Genomic DNA, 18,565 nt, shown 5'->3' on the forward strand with positions numbered 1-18,565 from the left:
CATAGAAAACTTAAGTGCTCAAAGCTTGTCAAGTATTTTATCTTTATGCTCATATTCTAGATTGAAGGGCTGAGGTTGACACACAATGATTTCCTTAAGGCCCCTGTAAAACTCATGTCCAAGGTTAGATTTGGCATAGGATTTTCAGCTCATAGCTTGCACTCTTACCCATTGCACCAGCTCTGTAGTTTGCCAAAGGCTTCTTCTTGAGGGCTTTGGTTGCATTTAACAATCTGTTGCTTCTCCCTTGTTCTCTCAGGTTGCAATTCAGGTTGCCCTTAGAAATGAAACTTTTGTTCAACAGTATGGCATGGTTTGGAAAGTGTCATGGTTTGGAAATAAGAGTTAAGAAGAGCTTTTGTTGACCTTTCCTCTGGCAGGTCATTCAAGATGTCAGAAGGAACCTCAGGTAACGATACTGGGAATCCTGGTGGCAGCACCCGGCCTACGCTTAGTGCTGCACGAGGGTTGATAGGGAGAAGAACCACTGCCCCAATTACCCCAGGCCGACTGCCCTCCATTCGCTCCAGAGACCTGACTCTTGGTGGAGTTAAAAAGGTAAGTGTTTAATGTTTAAGGAAAAACCCTGTAAGATACTCCCTTTTCTACACACACACACACATTTCTAGGATGCAGGTATAAGAGAGAGACTGAAAAATGTTCTTTTCTGATCTGGAATGGAAATTCCCATGTTGTTAAGGGATTAGGGCAGAGGGCTAGCAGTTGGAACCCTTGATTCTAATTCATGGCACAGTGTTCCCTTCTGGCCTTCAGCAAGTTATTGATTCTTACTATGTTTTGTTTCCTTATCTAGGAAGTGGGAGTAATGTGTATCTACCTATTTCAACAGTAGGTTTAATCAGTCCGTAATTTAATGTTGAAATTCCTACCTACTGGAATTTTTAACCTTTCTGGTTGCAGGAAACTCAGAATAAACAATAAACAATGTGTGGTTTACCCAATAATGTGGTTTACCTCCTCTGAGCCATCAGATTCCAAAGAATGCCAGACTGCCTTTTGGGTTTCCTATGCAGTCCAATACATGCCTACTGAGAAGTAAGACCAATTAAGTTCAGTAAGGTCCAGATAAGTGTGTATAGGCTTGCAGCTGTAGTGGATGATTAGCACAGTCTGACACAATACAACTTTTGTTCTTAAATATACTGAAGTAGTTTGATAAGAAGAGGTTATACATACTACATCATGATCCTTGCTGTACTGTTGTTTTAAATACAAATATTTTTTGTTTTGTTTTTACAAAATATTATACAGGTGGTTTTTATGTATAGGAGGTTGAATCATATTAACAGGTCATCATCACTGTTGGAAAATGTGACTCAGATTTAAAGCAGCGGTTTTCAAACCATGTTTCAGGAACCCTGCAGTTCCTTGAGAACTTATCAGGGAAAAATAGTTTATTGAAAAAACATTTTACCCACCATGATCAGTTTGCCATAAGTTGCAAGGGAATATTGAGCGTATTCTAAAGTGCACATTTACTTTGCAAAGAGTGGTGTGAGGTCTGGTTTGCCAGGCAGGGCCTATTATCAACCAATTGTGCATGTTAGAACACGCCTCAGACTCTTCTACAGCATGCATGGCTTCTGTGGGAGATGATTTAATGTGGAATTTTCTCTGAAGGTGAAAAGTTTGAGAACCTCAGGGTTGAAACCAGAAGTGCGCTTCCAGCAAACTCTAAAACTTGTGGGTTATCTGAAAGATCTAGCTCAGTTCAATCTGGAATTGATAGTGAATGTATTGACAAGAAAAAAAAAGGAAAAGAGATTTACATATTGCCAACTAAAACATAACCATTAAAGGCAAGTTGGAAGGTCATTATGATGGTTAAAATGACCTACTTGGCAAGAGTTTTATGAGGGAATTGTATGTACTGTACTAATAGCTTCCATATGAAAGGAATTTGGTTTGATTACTGGAACTGATTTATTGCATACCAAGATGTTTTGTTAAGATTAATAACTTTGTCATTTCTCTCTCTTGATTTGAATGTAATGAAAAGGAGGAGTGTCAGGTCATGGCTGGTGCAGTAATTCCTGTATTCACCTCAAGCACTCATTGCACTCCAGAAAATTTTCTGGAAATGTGCATAGGATAATTTGCATCAGAAAAGAAAAATCAGTTTGCATTTTCAGATGCCCAAGAGAGTGATCTAATTTAGCATGCTTGTTTTACTTTTATTTAGTAAACAAATCTAAAACTTTGAAACTGTCAAGCATGCCTAATAATTGTACTGCAATTGGCAATACAATTTATTGTTACTAATGAACTTATGAAATGGAAAAATGTCCACAGAAAAATAAAGCACTAGAAAATTTTCCACTCATTGGTCCTGGAGTGTGAAAGACAAGTTGCTTTTTAAACCTCCTAGGAAGTTGTATAGCAGCATTCCCAAATCTGTGGTTTGGACTACAAATTCCATCAGTCCAGCTATGTATTTTCTGAGCTTGAAATGCTGTCCAACTAGTTCCATACTGCTTCTCAGCACACCTTACTATTCCTGTTGGTTCTGTTTTTCTGGGAGGTTAGTTAGATATTTTGGTCCTTCTGTGTAGGGTGGTGTTCAAATGACAAACCTACATGGAACACCTGTTGGGCTGTGATAAACCAAGGAAAGGGTGCCAAGCAAGGTGGGAAGAAGATTATCTAGGAGCCAAATATTTGGAGTGCCTTTCCATAATGTAAGACTTAATGAGCACACCTGCACAGGAAGCTGGCAGATACCTGAGTGTCTTATCATAGTTCATGCTGTACTCAAACCTTTCTTCTGAGAGCCACAACACCAATGCTGGTCCCCATGATATGCAGGACAGCATGCTTGCTTTACTACTGTTGCAGACACTCACTGCTGTTCCCATCTTGCAGATGAAGAGAACTGAGCACATAAGAGGGTGACTGGTCAATGGCTATATAGTGATTAATTCTCCCATTTGGCCCTTGGACAACAGTACACTGTATGTCAGGACCTCCTGAGGTATAACACCATGATCAATATTCACCTCTAACTAAGGTGTAAATCCTTGGTCAGGAAAAATCCCAGACACTGCAGCAGAATATTCCTGATAAATACAGTGGTGCCCCGCAAGACGAATGCCTCGCAAGACGAAAAATCCGCAAGACAAAAGGGTTTTTCGGTTTTTGCGATGCTTCGCTAGACGATTTTCCCTATGGGCTTGCTTCGCAAGACGAAAGCCCATAGGGAAATCTCCGGGGACCTCTTTTAAATGCTGGCGGTGGGGAGCAAAGCCTTCCCCCCCCCTCCGGACTTCAGAAGAGGTCCAGGAAGGCCGGCGGGGGCGAAAGGCTTTGCTCCCCACCGCCAGCATTTTAAAAGCGGTCCGGGATAGCAGGGAAGCGCTTCCCGCTATCCCGGACGGCTTTTGAAGGCAGGCGGGGGGGGGAGCAAAGACTTTTGCCCCCCGCCAGCCTTCAGAAGAGGTCCAGGACCTCTTCCGAAGGCGGGCAGGGGGCAAAAGTCTTTGTCCCCCCTGCCTGCCTAACCGGGGGCTTTTAAATCGCCCCGGGACTGTCCGGGGCGATTTAAAAGCCCCCGGACGGCTTTTGAAGGCAGGCGGGGGGAGCAAAGACTTTTGCCCCCCGCCTGCCTTCAGAAGAGGTGCCCACCGAGTCTCCTTGTTCACAGGCTTCTGCACCTGTGATTTTAGGGGTCCCCCGCTCGCCGTAGCGGGTCAGACCCGAACTCGTGGAGCAGTCCTGCTTCGGAGCTCGAAGCAAGGACCGCCATTAACACTGGCGCCGACCGGAAGTCCTATTTTGGAAATTCCTTTTGGACAGAGAAAAGGAACATCTCAGTAATAGGCACTCGAGGTAGGAGGAAATGGAAAACATTGTCAGAAACCAGAAAAGGGCCTAGTAGCCATGCAGACCAGAAAACTTTCACCCTCTCTGCATGTTGGAGCTTTTGAAAAGGCACATTATTTCCCTTTTTTCGAGATATAAATTTTGCAGCTTTGAAGTCTAGAAACTTGTCTCCCCTTCACACATACACAATTTTGAGACTCCTAAGTATATTTTGAGACCAGATTTTGCAACACTGTTTTCTGTGAGAAATTTCTCACACTGTGTTTTGCAAACTGAAGTACCATATACACCTGAGCTGATGATTTGCTTACCTTTTTACTTTTACTTTTTACAGAAAACCTTTGCTCCCAACATAATTAGCAGGAAAATCAAAGAAGAGTAAGTAGCTTTCTCATGCTATGTTGTCTGTGAAGTGTGACTATAGAGGTTGTAAATCCAGATCTGGGGGAAATAAGGATTGTACCCAAGTAGGGTTAAGTAACTTGCTCCCTCAGCACAAGGGTTTATGCTTGTGCAATAGAACCCCCCCCCCCCACCTCAGATGCACCCTGTTCTGGGGGTTCCTCCACACCTCTGGAGCAGATGTGGGGAGAGCACTTGCAGAAGGTTGAGTGGAGTAAAAGTTCCATTGCAAAAGTGTAAAGCCTTGTGCATTGGATGCCACCCTAACATAATGTGTAGTTTTCCTAGCTTCTATCTGCAGTGTATCCTGTGAGCCATATTTACAAGTGGGGGATCTGTTAAAGAGCTTGGCACATGTGAAAATGGTCTTAGAGTAGCTGTCTCTCTGACATATTTCCACATGCAGGAATTTGTTACATTGAATTTATTTATTTGTATTTATTTAACAATTTGTATACCGTTTAATCGCAAAAACCTTGTAAGTGATTCAACCATGGGTTTCCCCCCATCTTCAGTATGAAAAGCTATATTGTGCGCTGTTTCTGCACATTTGACTTGGCTCATATTCACACATTAAGGCATCAGACGCTCCTGTAGCTACTGGTGAGAAATTGCAGGAGTCTTCTGGATATATTGAAGCAGCCTACTTTTACTTTCTTGTGATTCTGTTTGGTCTGCTTTTTCTTAGGCCAAAAGAGGAAATTAACATAAAGAAAGAGAAGAAGGAGCGTGATCGAGACCGGCAGAGAGATGGTCATGGACGAGGCAGAGGGAGGCCAGAGGTCATCCAGTCTCATTCCATCTTTGAGCAAGGTCCAGCAGAAATGATGAAGAAAAAAGGTATGTGGAAGGTTAATGTGAACACGCCTCTGTGGCCCAGCATCTAGCATTTGGGCTTGAACCTGAGACACTTATTTCCAAGTCCTTCCTCATCTCTGGACTCCCAGGGATAGCTTTGGCCAAGTCACTGCCTCTCGGTATGAATTATCCCAGTCAGTAAAACAGGAATATTTCTTATCTACCTCACAAAGATGTTATGAGTAAACTGTCACAAAGTACTCTGTTTCCATAGAAATTAAGAACAGTGCTCAAAAATACCAGCAAGAGTTGATACCTTTGGTTTCTGCTTTCTGTTGTTTCATATCCTCTTGAGAGTGATATAAAATATTTAAAACTGGCTGCTGTGGAAAATAAAGCAAAAGCTGAAGCCATGTTGGCAGTGAGCACGCACACATTGCTACTGACCACACAGCAAAGAGGGTGCTTGATTTAAATGCATGTGAACTGGACATGCAGCAAAACCATTGGCCCACGTCTTTGTCACACATCAGCCATGGTGGATGTTCTCTTGGTGAACTTGAAAGGTTATATAAGCTGTCCTTTTGGGCAGAAATTATTTCCATCTAGCTGCCACAGAGAAGGGAAATGGGCCTATTCTGCCTACTCTACTGAGAGACCAGATCCATCAGGCCTTCCCTCCCACAACTGGAGAGCAACCATTTGGTCAGAGGGAAGCACAGGAGGCAGGACCACTCAATCTTCCCTGCTGAGAGGCCAACTCTCTTGGTCTTTTTTTTTTCCTGATGGGCTTCTTTTCATCATAAGTGTTGCTGGTTAACTTTAAGAATTGGTTCCTCAATTTGATCCCGTCCCCCCCAAAAAATCTCATTTTCCTTTGTGTGGATTTTTTAGTTTGTAAGCCTGCAGGCAGGGGCCTTATTGTTTTTAGTTTTAGCCTTTTCATCTGAAGTGGAGTGGGAGGTCAAAATGCTTAAAAAAAATAATGAAGTTCAAAACCTTCACACCTAAAGCTCATCTTTAATCCTAACCTGCACCATGAGACCCAGTGGTTTTTTTTACTGTACTGTATATGTTCCATCTTTCTCCACCACCACCCTGGGTGTCTAGATGCAGGGAACTCGGGGTTCTTGAGTATTTCAATACAGTAGCTGTATAGAGGAGTTCATTTTGGAAAGTGGTTGCCAAGGTAAGCAAAACTGCTTGAACTGTGTTTCTTGCTCTGAACATGCCTTTCTATCTTTTTTCGTCCTAGCCCTCTGTTCTTGTCTTTTCTCTCTGCCTGTACAACTGAAGGCATAGCGGCACGCACCGGGCCTCTTGGGCTTCAGTTTTAAGGAATGGCTTGCGCAGTCGACTTCACCACACAGATTGCTCTCAATTGTGGAAGTTCAAGCTTCAAGGCGCTGTAATACCCGAGTTACCACTTGCCATTTGAGATATGTTCTGCTTACAGCCATGCCATTCTCTCTTTCGGCACAGGCACCTGGGATAAGACTGTGGATATGTCTGACTTTGGCCCATCCCACATCATCAACATAAAGAAAGAGAAAAGGGAGACAGATGAGGAAACCAAGCAGATCCTGCGCATGCTGGAGAAGGATGATGTGAGTTAAATGGTGGCTGCATTTTGGGACAGCCGTGTCTATGCTGAATCTTTTAAGGACAAAAAATGGCATGTAGCCCATAATCTTTGTCCCAGTTATAGATGCTGTGGTCTTTCCCATTTTGAGGCAGGGAACCTTGGAATCATCTTTGACACACTCTTTCTCCTACCTCTCCTTTTGGGAAAGGACTGCAGCTTCATGGGAGGGCTATAGCTCAGTGGTAGACCTTTCATGCTGAAGGTCCCAGGCTCAGTCCCAGGTTCAGATCCCCACCTGAAACCCTGGCATAATACTGCATGGATAATACTGTGCTACTTGGTACCAGGAGCTCCCTATGTTCCCCGCTAACCTCCTTACCCCATTTCATTATTATTTTTTTAATTCCACTCACAGTGGGCTTCTTTTTGTGTGTATCCCTTTTTGAGAGCTTTGTTGGAGCACCAGATGAGGGAAGCGGCTCTTAGGGAGGGTTGTTTAGGAAGCTTGTGATAATGAGACCCCCGTGCCAGTATTGTTTAGCCCTGTTTTGCTGTGAGGTCTGTTTGTTTTATAGTGTGTATGTGCAACAGGTTCACTTTTAAATAAATGTTTTGTTCTCTAAAACTAATTTCTCTACACAATTATGTGTCAGTTGTTGATGAAATATTAAGAAAAATCAGAAGCTCAGCAAGCCTGTTTACTGTTGTATTCACAACAGGGTGTGGGTATGTATGTTTTCATGTGTCCCCATCCATATTAATATAAATATCTCCTCTCTATTTATTTATTTATTTGTTTGTTTGTTTGTCTGTCTGTCTGTCTGCCTGCCTGCCTGTAGGTATGGGTGTGTGGCTACACACCCATACACCCCACTACCAAGAACAGCTCCCTCAACATTCAGTATTTAATTCATTTTTTTCTCTCCTGTTCCTTTGGTGCCAGTTCCTTGATGACCCAGGCTTGAAAAATGACATCCGGAACAAGCCAGTTCAGCTTCCTCTGGCCCATTCAGGCTGGCTTTTCAAGGAGGAGGATCAAGAGGATGTCAAGCCTTTGAGCTCCAGTGCCAGGGAGGAGGACATGGAAGTAGACACATCTTCAGTGAAAGGTAGATGGTTCAAAGGGATCTGCTGTGTCCCTCTGGGGATTAGACCACTGGGTGTCACTACTACAGTCTTGTGGTGTCCTCTTGGACAACAAAGACATAAATCTGAAAAGTCACAAATTTGCTTAATTTAATTATCATCTGTCAAGGGAGAGCTTGTCTTTGAGTTCCAGGTTCTGGGAGGGCAAACCGTGGTGGATGGCTGTTGCTGTTTTGCCCTGCATGTAGAGTTTATGAAGACGCTTGAAGTCAGGACAAAAGGAAGCACTTGGCAAACCCTCGTGATCAACTCCCGCTCTGAAACCTAGGTCTCCACTGTGGAAGGACGTGTGGATCCAGGATTGGACTCAGTGTTAAAACTGTGTTTATGGAAGACAATCTTACTCGACTATGAGCGATCGCCAAAGAAAGAAAGAAGATAGCCCAGGAGAACCTAGGAAGTGTTTTTTGTCTCCCAGGTGCCAGGGATTGAAACGGGGGCCTGCATGCAAACTCTCTGCCACTGAACTGTGGCCCTTTCCCATCAGATGGTCCACCACAGGATACAGGGTGCTGAAGCCAGCAGGACTTTCCTTATTTCTCTAGGCTGTGTGCCTTATGTTTACTTCTGTGTAGAGGAGCTTGCCCAGGATGCACTTAATCAAAAGCAAATATCCTTTCTTCTCATCTGTTCTAGCAAATCTTGCTTGCTCTTGATTTCTGCTCACAGTATATTATGATTGCAGTTTGCTTTTACTTTATCTTATACATGCAGTGTGATGGTTGCTAGTGAAAGTTGTAGACTCTCATTTCAAATCTCAATAACCTGGTGTGAGGCAGGAAATTGGACCAAGTGACTTCTAATTTGTCTTTATGGTTTTATAAACTACTCACATTATAGAAATATCAGAGCAGTGCATAGAACACCAAAAGTAAGTATAAAATATGCATCAGAAATAATCCAGTTAAAATAGCAGTAGAAGACAACACCAGAAGACAACCACTGGACAATAAATAAAAGTCTTAAACATGTGTCTGAAAGAAGAGATTGTTGGAGCATGCCTCATCTCAGAAGTCAATAAATCATCCATTAAAGGGACTGCAATACTGAAGGCCCTGCTATTGGTAGACACCATTTGAATATGAGAAGCCCTCAGTACCACCAGGAGGTCCTCTCCCATGGAACATAGTGACCAGGTAATGGTGTAATCCCTTGCAGCTCTGATTTGAATTGTTATGTCTCATTTCAGTGAAAGAGGAGCCCCATGATGAAGAAGAGAACCCACTGGTCCTCAGACCAGCTCCTGCAAAGGCACCCCCTCCCTTCCCCCAGGATGTGTCTGTTGCGGAGCTGCTGCAGCGGCTCAGCCTCTGCAAGGAGGACGAGTTGCTCTTTCTACAGCTACCAGATACGCTGCCAGGACAGCCGCCCACCCAGGACACCAAGCCCATCAAAACTGAGGTGCAAAGTGAAGATGGGCAGGTGATGGTGATAAAGCAGGAGAAGAACCAGGTATGGGAAGACTTGATTCCTGTTTAGAATAAGAAGTAGCAGGGGGCTGGATAGGATGTCGTTGCTTATGTTGCCAAAGAAGGGGCCATAGGAAGGGATGTGGAAGTGTAGAAAAGTCACCCCATGTGTGGAGTGTAGGGCACATGACTTCTTCAATTTAAAAGTTTCTAGTCTTTCTGGGTGCTAAGATGTACTTGAAACAGTATGGGCTACACTTCATGATGCATCAGAAGCCAGAGGCCTTATTGCATAGAATTTCCATTGTTGCCTACTCTATAACCAGCAGAGGTAAAGTATGTAAAATGAGAAATGGGTCAACATTGTTTAATTTGCATAACTTTCACTGGTTTCCTGAGGTTCAGCTTATTCAGTTGAAGGCACTAGCTCTTGGTTCGTGAGAAAACAAGGGTGGTTTCTGAATACTCCAAGATTGGTTTTCCCAGAAGGATGGGTGATGTTTGTAACTTGTGCTTCCTTTTCAGGAAGCCAAAGAGGCAGAGAACATCTGCACCCTTGGTGACCTCTCTGAAGGGCAGGTGGGGAAGCTGCTGATCCGCAAATCAGGGAAGGTGCAGCTAGTTCTGGGCAGGGTGACTCTTGACGTGACCACAGGGACACCCTGCTCCTTCCTTCAGGTATGGCTTACTCGGGAAACCTCTCTTTTACTCACCCTAACAGTAGATGACCTTTCAAAATGCACATTCCCTGCTAGCAAGTGAAATGGAAATGTTCAAAGGCAGTGTGCCTCTGAATAGCAGTTGCCAGTGTGGCCAGTAGCAGAGAAGAGCTATTGTCATGTTCGTTGGCTTGCCTTTGCTGGTCTGATCCAGTTGGGCTCATATATTCTTACAGCTCAGTATAGGTTTTGATAGACGGGAGGGGAACCTCCAGCCTGCAGGACAATCAGCTGATGGATTGAAGGGTAGAGTTAAATCTAGCATTGGTTGTAAACACCTGGTTGCAGCAGGGAATTCCGATGAAAACCCCTTTCTGAATCAGAAAGAAGGGAGAAGGATGATGTGAATTAGTTTTAACAACACCCTTAATCTGACTTCATTGTGCCATCAGGTGATTGACAGATGGGCAACCCCACTCACCTGTCAAATCGGGGTCACGAGGCAAATCCTCATGAGGACCGAAAAGGTTCTCTATCCCAGCCTCAAGGGGACACAGGCATCTTCATGAGATGGAGTGGTATACAAAATCAACCATACTCAGAAAAGAGCTGTTGAAATTATTGGATATGACTAGATTAATTTCATTGGGCCTGCTCAGAGTAAAGCTTAGCTGGATTCCCCCCACCCATGGTCAGCCTCTGTGCTGGAACCCGAGTGTGATGTGTCTGAGGGGCTGCACCTAAAACATGTGCAGTGCACTTGTCAAAAAGGTGCCGTCACCAGGAGCCCAGCATGGGGTCCAGCTCCTTGTCCAGCGTCAGTTTGGAGTTTGGGTTTCTTAGCGGTATAATGTCTCTTTCCATATATTTTGTCCTGAGGTTCCCAGGGCAGAACACAAAATATGCACACTATGAAGATCACTTTTTTGGATGAAATCTGGGTTTCCTGTCAAGCTACATGCAAGTGAGGGATGAAAAAGTATTTGTACATGTTTTTCTGTGATGTCAATCTCTTTTAAAAACGGGGAGCCCTTCGTAATTAAGTACAGTGGTGCCTCGCAAGACGAAATTAATCCGTTCCGCGAGTCTCTTCGTCTTGTGGTTTTTTCGTCTTGTGAAGCACGGCTATTAGCGGCTTAGCGGCTATTAGCAGCTTTAAGAAAAAGGAAAAAAACTCGCAAGAACCCGCAAGATGTTTCGTCTTGCAAAGCAAGCCCATAGGGAAATTTGTCTAGCAAAGCGACGCAAAAACCGAAAAACCCTTTCGTCTTGCGCGTTTTTCGTTTTGCGAGGCATTCGTCTTGCAGGGCACCACTGTAAAATAAGTATGGATTTATTTGTTTTTAACTTAGGCATCATCCCTCGGGTACAAAATTGGAGAGAGCTCCAGGTTTTGGGGGATTGGCAAAAGAAATTCCCCCACAAAGCATATTGTTGTCCCCGGTAGTGACAGTGGTACTTTCTCTTCTCTCTCTTTTTTTTTTATAAAATTTTTATTGGATTTTCACATTTTTTAAAGACACACACACACACAAAAAAAAAGACAAAGACAAAACATGTATAATTTCATATCCTTACTTTCTTAACCCTCTTTCCCTGACTTCCCCCCACCCCCCACCTCATACATCCCAATTTCCATAATTAGTTCAGCAAGTTCTTATCCCTCCCTTTAACCTATTCTTGTTATGTTTAAACTTGATTCCTTTTGTTAGGCCTAATTTTGCTTATCCCCTTCTCTTATATACATTAAATCCTTTTTCTAAGATCGACCTAGATTCTCATTCCACAAATTTCCCCTATTTTATATTATAGTATAAGTCAAAATAACCAAACACAAAAGTCATAAATTTTCCAAATTCTGCTCTCCCCCTCCCTCCCTACCCCGGTTTTCGTCCCTTCCCAAATAAACGTCCACCCATACAGTTCCTAGCCTGGATTCCTCACATCCGAGGCCTTCATATCTCTGTCAGTCTCTCCCTGTCGGTTTTGTTGGTAGTCTTTTTTGTTGGTCCTCAGGTCTCGAGGGAAATCTGTCACAGCCACATCGCCGTCTCTTGCGCCCAAAATAGTTAAAATTACTTGCTGCCAAAGTTCCCCATTCTCAAACTCAGAAAAGAAGAGGAAGTCCCAGTCATTTTTCTTTGCTCTTTTAAGTTCCAGTATTCCAAAAAATCCAGTGACTTCCTTCTTTACTTTTCTCATCTTTCTCATCTTTCCCAAATTTGTAGTCCAAAAATCTTCTTCTTCATTTCCAGACAACGTAGGCTTCTGCTTGATTTTTTCTGTCTGTACTTTCTCCCCTCCTTCTTCCTTTTCCACCAATTCAAAAAATATTTCTTCTGATTCAGCTGCAGATTCTTTCCCAGTAAAGTCCTTTGTTTCATCAGCAGGGTTGCTTGTTTTGGAAATCAAGGTCGTAAGTTCTTTGTTCATAGCCATACTCTGCTCTTGCAAGATTCCCACGAGAAAGAAGGCTCTTTCTATTTCTGCCAGTAATTTTCCCTCTGCAGCCATTGCAATGTCACTAGTCCCCCCTAGGGGGATTCCAGTTACTCAGTAGTTCTTTTCCAACAGTCCGTTACTTTGTTATTTATTGTTACTTTGTTTCCAACCACTTCTAGTTGAATGTAACACTTTTAGTCCAGAGAGATATAAAGTAATGCAATTTTTAACTTTATCCACCCGTTTGACAGCTCATTTGACAGCTGTCAAACTCCTTGTTCTTTTTCGCTAGACTCGCACGCAGGACGCTCCCGGGTCCGGGGGGGGGGGTTTAACACAAAAATTTCCAAAGTTCCTCTCTTCTCTCCAGCACAAAAAACTTATTCTGTCAAATTCATGGAATTTCTCTTATCAATCACCGAAAACGCACGGTTTTTTCGACCTTAGTTCTCCGTTCCTTGCTTTAGATTGTCTGCATGTAGGGGGGTGCGGACTTCCCTTTAGCACATCCCCCCGATCGTTCCAGATTAAAGATATAAATTTTAAAGTCCGAATTTCCTTCTACTCACGGGTTATTTGTTTCCAGTCCGAATTTCAGGAAGAAAGTTGACGCTCTCCGGCCATGGCTTGCAGCTTCGCTCCGCTGAAGTAGCGGTCTACTCCCAGCACCACGCCACTCTCCGTACCATCTCCGCAGCCTTTAAAAAGGCTCTTCGTGAGTCGGGGAGGGCGCTTAAGGTGCCCACTGAGTCACCAAGTCCACAGGCATCCGCGCCTGTGGTTTCTGAGGGTCCCCGCGTCGCCGGCGCGGCAAGACCCGTCTTCAGCGGAGCCGATTCCCTCCGGAGCTCGGAGGGAATCCGCCATTAACTGATCGCGTCAACCCGGAAGTCTCGGTACTTTCTCTTCTCTGCTGGACAGAGGGCAGGCATCTACTTCTGGTCCTATTTCTGTCTGAGTAGGAGGGTGGTAGCTGAAAGCTGCTGCCACCACCTCTCTGGCAGATCGAGGGGGATGGGAGACTCAGTAGGCAGCAGCAGCACCAAAACACAGAGGATGAAAGGAAATAATGCGTCTGCCACTTGTGCTACTTCTGTAGGGGGGAATCAGAGCAGTGGTGGGCCCAGCCTCTGCTGTTGCCTGATGCCAACCCCTGGTTGTGGTCCTGTATAAAACAGTGCATATGAAGTGGCTCGGAGCATCACTCTACTGGTAATTGGAACAGGTTTGAGCATCTCAAACTCATTCTGTACCGGAGCCACCAAAGGCTTCAATAAAGGATCTGGCTGCCGACTTTCCTAGATAGCTGCCATTGGGAATCCTCCATTAGTCTTCTAGAAATAATAACCAACACCTTGACTCTTCTTCCTCATGAATTGATGACCCACAAAGTTGGTAGAGAGCACCCTCTTAATGCTTCAGTCTGGGCACTCAGAATTTCAAGGGATTTTTTTAAGCTAAATTTGTTTCCCCATATCATAGCTAGAAAGGGACATGGGTGGTGCTGTGGGTTAAACCACAGAGCCTAGGACTTGCTGATCAGAAGGTCGGCGGTTCGAATCCCTGTGACGGGGTGAGCTCCCGCTGCTCCTGCCAACCTAGCAGTTCGAAAGCATGTCAAAGTGCAAGTAGATAAATAGGTACCGCTCCGGTGGGAAGGTAAACAACGTTTCCGTGCACTGCTCTGGTTCGCCAGAAGCGGCTTAGTCATGCTGGCCACATGACCCGGAAGCTGTACGCCGGCTCCCTCGGCCAATAAAGCGAGATGAGCGCCGCAACCCCAGAGTCGGTCACGACTGGACCTAATGGTCAGGGGTCCCTTTACCTTATCATAGCTAGGGAACAGTTAAAAGACTTGGCTAAGGAATTAGATGAGATTATTAACTTTCAGCATTGCATTTTCTAATATCACAGTGCTTCCAGCTGTGAACCTATAGGACTACGATCATAGGTAGGCAAACTAAGGCCCGGGAGCCAGAACGTGCCCAATTACCTTCTAAATCTGGCCTGTGGACAGTCCAGGAATCAGCATGTTTTTACATGAGTAGAATGTGTCCTTTTATTTAAAATGCATCTCTGGATTATTTGTGGGGCATAGAAATTCATTCACCACCACCCCAAAAAATATAGTCCGGCCCCCCACAAGGTCTGAGGGACAGTGGACCAGCCCCCTGCTGAAAAAGTTTGCTGACCCCTGTTCTAGATTGTGCAGGGCTGTCCCCTGACTAAGACAAGAGGCATATATATATATACCTCCATTATTGTGCTATGTTACTATTCTGTTAGCAGAAGGATTTCCACATTCACAAGAAAGCTGACAATCACATCTCCGATACTAAAATGTATGCGGTGCCATCTCTGTCACTGAATGAAGAAGGGTGTTGAAGGAGCTGAATACAGGCAATGAGCGATTAATGTACATTCAGAGGGCACATGACGAACCCACCAGTGACCTGAAAATGTCACTCAACATGTCACAAAAAGGGAGGAATGGGGCAGGGCGCATTTATAGGCACTCTACTGATGTGGGGGGTGGGAGCGAGAACGAAACCCCCATGCGAAATGGTTGTTGACTTTACTGCCCTTAGTTCTGAATAACAGAGATGGCCAAAGACATCTTAGTATCCGAAATGGAAGATGTTAATGGAGCACGATCTACCAGGAAGTTCTGCGCAAGTCTTAATTAAATGAATGAGCGCTGCCGACGTTTCAGTAGGAATTAGCTGCTCCCCCCGCCTCATCTGCAGAAAAATGTTCTTGGTGAGCTATGGGGTTAAAGAGGATTTGCTGTTTTAACCTGCTTGTGGAGACTATCAGAGGTCACAAAGAAAAAGGAAAAATATATGAAAATAACAAGAAGAGATGTGGAAAAACAATAAGAAAGGACTGGATAGTACTGTGAATATCATATGGTCAGATTTGTGGACATTAAAGCAGCAGCAAGAAGATGATTGGATCCCCTTTCGGAACTTGAAATTTGGGTACCCCCAACAAAAAGTTAAAATTCGGCTTTGTAATTTGGAATTTATGTAATTTGGTTTGGTTTGATTTGATGTGATTGGTTGGTTAATAAAAATTATTCTTAAAAAAAAGAGGATTTGGTGGTTAACAGCTTTTTCTTTTGTCCTTGGAAGGAGCTGGTGTCCGTGGGCATTGGAGACAGCAGGAGTGGCGAGATGATCGTCCTGGGCCATGTGAAGCACAAGCTGGTCTGTGCCCCGGATTTTGAATCCCTGCTGGAACAGAAGCATCGGTAGAGAGCATGGGCTGTGGCAAAGGCCTGTGGACAGGACTGCTCGCCCTTCCTCGAGGTTCCTTTAGAAGCAGCAGTGACTGGGCTGTCCAGAAGAGCCTGGATCCGAATCTGGAGAACCTCCTAGACAAGACATTGCAGTGGAGCAGAACTGTGTGACCACTTGCTGCATTTGGGGCTCTCAAGCCATAAAGTGTTACGTTGGAGATGCTCCAATGGCCTACCCTTCTCCACAGGTCTAATTTACAAGCAACGTATAGCAGACAAGACTGTCACAATCCCAGGCACCAGAGTCCTGGTAGGGGATTTGTCATGTGGGAGAGGCTTTTGAGCAGAGATTTGGCTGTTCAGCCATTACCTCCAGATGAAGAGGAAGGGTGCTCCCGTTCCAAATGGTTCTTTGGATTCTCAGGATGAAGCCAGTCCTCTCTGAAATTGTTCATATAGTTTCCCCCTTATTTTTGAACAGCTACAAAATGTCTGTGCATTTTAAAAAAAGGTATCTGGTTGCCAGGGCTTGTGATTTGACGTGCCTATCATGCTACTTCATGTATGCCAAAAGCAGCAACAGGTTTCTTTAGAGAGGCCAGAAAATGCATGAAGGGGCACACCGTCCCTCGCCCAGTCTTGTTTTGGGTTTCCCATCGCCTGCAGTGTTGCTGTCCTTGATGAATGTATGGTGCGTGTGATGCTGATAGTGAGTTGAGTGTATTTTGTCCCACCAGCTGTGCATCTTGCATATATAACATATTCAATTAGCCTTTGATGAGGGAGAGCGGTACAGGAGATGGTGCCGAGATAAAATGAATAATCACCCCTAATGATATTTTTTGAGGGGAAAGTTTGCCTGTTAAGAGTTTGATTTGGGCTCTGGAGTGTCCTGATTTCACCCTCTACCATACTTTTAGTCTGCAGGGATGATGAAGCTGTAAATCATGTGCTGTTTATCGTGTCTGGGAAATGCAGGACAACAAGGTTTTAGGGCAGGGATGAGGTACCTCTGGTCCTCCAGATACTCTTGGACTCCCACTCCCATGGCCTAGTGGTCAGGGATTATGGGGTCTGCAATCTGCCACCACCTGAAGGGCCACAGATCCCCCATTCCTGCTGTAATGGTTTTATAGAGCAGGAATTAAAACCTGTCATCTTCTAAATTTTTATTTTTAAATTCAAGATGTGGAAGTTATAAAAATCTGCTGGAAAAAGACTAAATGTTAATTCAGCTGGACCCCTGCTCAAGCACTGCTCTTAGATAAGGACAGTCTTATAGGATTTCTTAAGGAAAACTCATTGCCGTGGTGCCATGGCACAATTGTTGAGCTCCATCTGGTGGCTGTGTATCTATAAATAAAAATGAGGAAGTGGCTTTTGCATCGTGTGGAAAAAGTGGATAGAGTGTTTTTCTCCATCCTGATACTAGAACATGGGATCATCCATTGCAGCTGAATAGTGGGAGACTGACGTACTTCATGCCACACACAGGTAAGCAAGCACTTTGGAATCCACAGCTTTCCCTATTTCTTCAAAGCTTGTATATATTTTGTGAAGTGTTTGTATGTCTCCGCTTTACCTGTTCCTCTGTTCTTTGCAGCTATGAGACCAGGAGAATGCCTTTGAGAAACATTTTATTAATGAATTAAACTGAGCTTGTTTAACTGCTGCCCTCAAAGCCACACTGCTTCATTGGAAGGCAGCCCTGTTTAGGGAAGCTTTTAATGTTTAATAGACTTTTGTATTTTAATATTCTGTTGGAAGCCGCCCAGAGTGGCTGGGGAAACCCAGCCAGATGGGCGGGGTATAAATAATAAATTATTATTATTATTAGTGGCTAATTTGATTTCAACTGATTACTTTGGTCCAAGAGCATTTCATGTGCCTTGAAGGAAAGAGGCAGTTTGCATTGCACTTCAGCCTGGATGGGCATCATCCATATGCCATGACTTGCTTTATTTCTAGACATAAATAGAGAGTGCCGAATTGCCTCCTCCACCTCACCAGAAGCTTTATCTCCTCCCATCTGATTCCTGATGTCCCTGATGCTCAGCTTTATTTGAAGTGGTGACAGTTTTGGATATGCAGTAGGACCTGCAAATGGCAAAGTGAAAAATACCCTGGAAGGAGAAAGAGACTACTAAATTGGCAATATTATGGTAGTGATGAAGTCCTGCTGTCACAAAATTGTCATGCCCAATTAGGTTCTTTTAATTTGTTTCGGTGTTTTAACCTCCATTCTTGACATTGATGTGTGTATGAGTGCATATTTTCTGTGTTGACTTGTTAGCTGTTAATCAATAATACACTATTATAGAGAAATCCAGTATTGGTTGTCTGAGGTTTATTTGTGCCTTCCCTGGAGCACACTGGGTCTCATCTAGGTTAAAACATCTAAACAAATTAAAAGAACCTAATTGGGCATAACATAATTGGTGTTTTTTTATTATTATTTGTGCAAGGTCTACTATTTATTTCTTCTTTAAAAATCACATTAAAAATAAATCTTTATTTTACACATAAAAATAAGTATGAAAAACATGAACACAGTTTTTTGGGGGGGTTCTTAAAAATATTTATTGAAGCAAACTGTAGACCTTCACAAAGGACTTGGAACGCTTGGCAATCTTCCTCTTGCCCATGCTAGCTGTCACTTTGCGTGGGTAGCGATCAATGCCAGCCACCAGGATGTGCCATCATCAATAACAATAACAGCTTAACAATAACAGCTTTGCTTCCAGAGTAACGCCGAGCAAAGACAAGGACGACTTTTCCTCTTGGAGCTGCAGCAGCGATGGCACCTACGCCGGAAGAGCAACATGATCACAATTTGATTAGCAATAATGCTGACTTGGAAATTTATTCTTGTGTCCTGCATTCAGAAACGTCCTTGTATGAGTCTTCTGCAAGCCAGTGCTTTATAGTTTTCTTTGTAGTCTTTGCTGCTTTGTCGGTGGACTGGACACCTAAAGACTTTGTGTCTGCAGTCACCTCCTGCTCTTGTTGCACTCTGTGAAGTTTTTGTTTTCTCACCTTCTCC

General features: G+C 43.9%; 1 protein-coding gene across 1 annotated transcript; it reads left to right on the plus strand.

Annotated features, from left to right (window-relative positions):
* The first annotated feature begins 380 nt into the window (after nucleotides 1-380).
* On the plus strand, nucleotides 381-16,920 carry POLR3D (RNA polymerase III subunit D). The gene is made up of 8 exons (XM_081891106.1): nucleotides 381-558; nucleotides 4,175-4,218; nucleotides 4,931-5,082; nucleotides 6,523-6,647; nucleotides 7,569-7,734; nucleotides 8,961-9,223; nucleotides 9,706-9,858; nucleotides 15,416-16,920. Exons 1-8 carry the CDS (start codon nucleotides 391-393, stop codon nucleotides 15,536-15,538), a joined length of 1,194 nt encoding a protein of 397 aa, XP_081747232.1. The 5' UTR covers nucleotides 381-390; the 3' UTR covers nucleotides 15,539-16,920.
* Nucleotides 16,921-18,565: the final 1,645 nt, after the last annotated feature.

Source organism: Podarcis melisellensis (genome assembly GCF_964234715.1).
Source record: "Podarcis melisellensis genome assembly, chromosome: 15".
Classification (NCBI taxonomy): Eukaryota; Metazoa; Chordata; class Lepidosauria; order Squamata; family Lacertidae; genus Podarcis; species Podarcis melisellensis.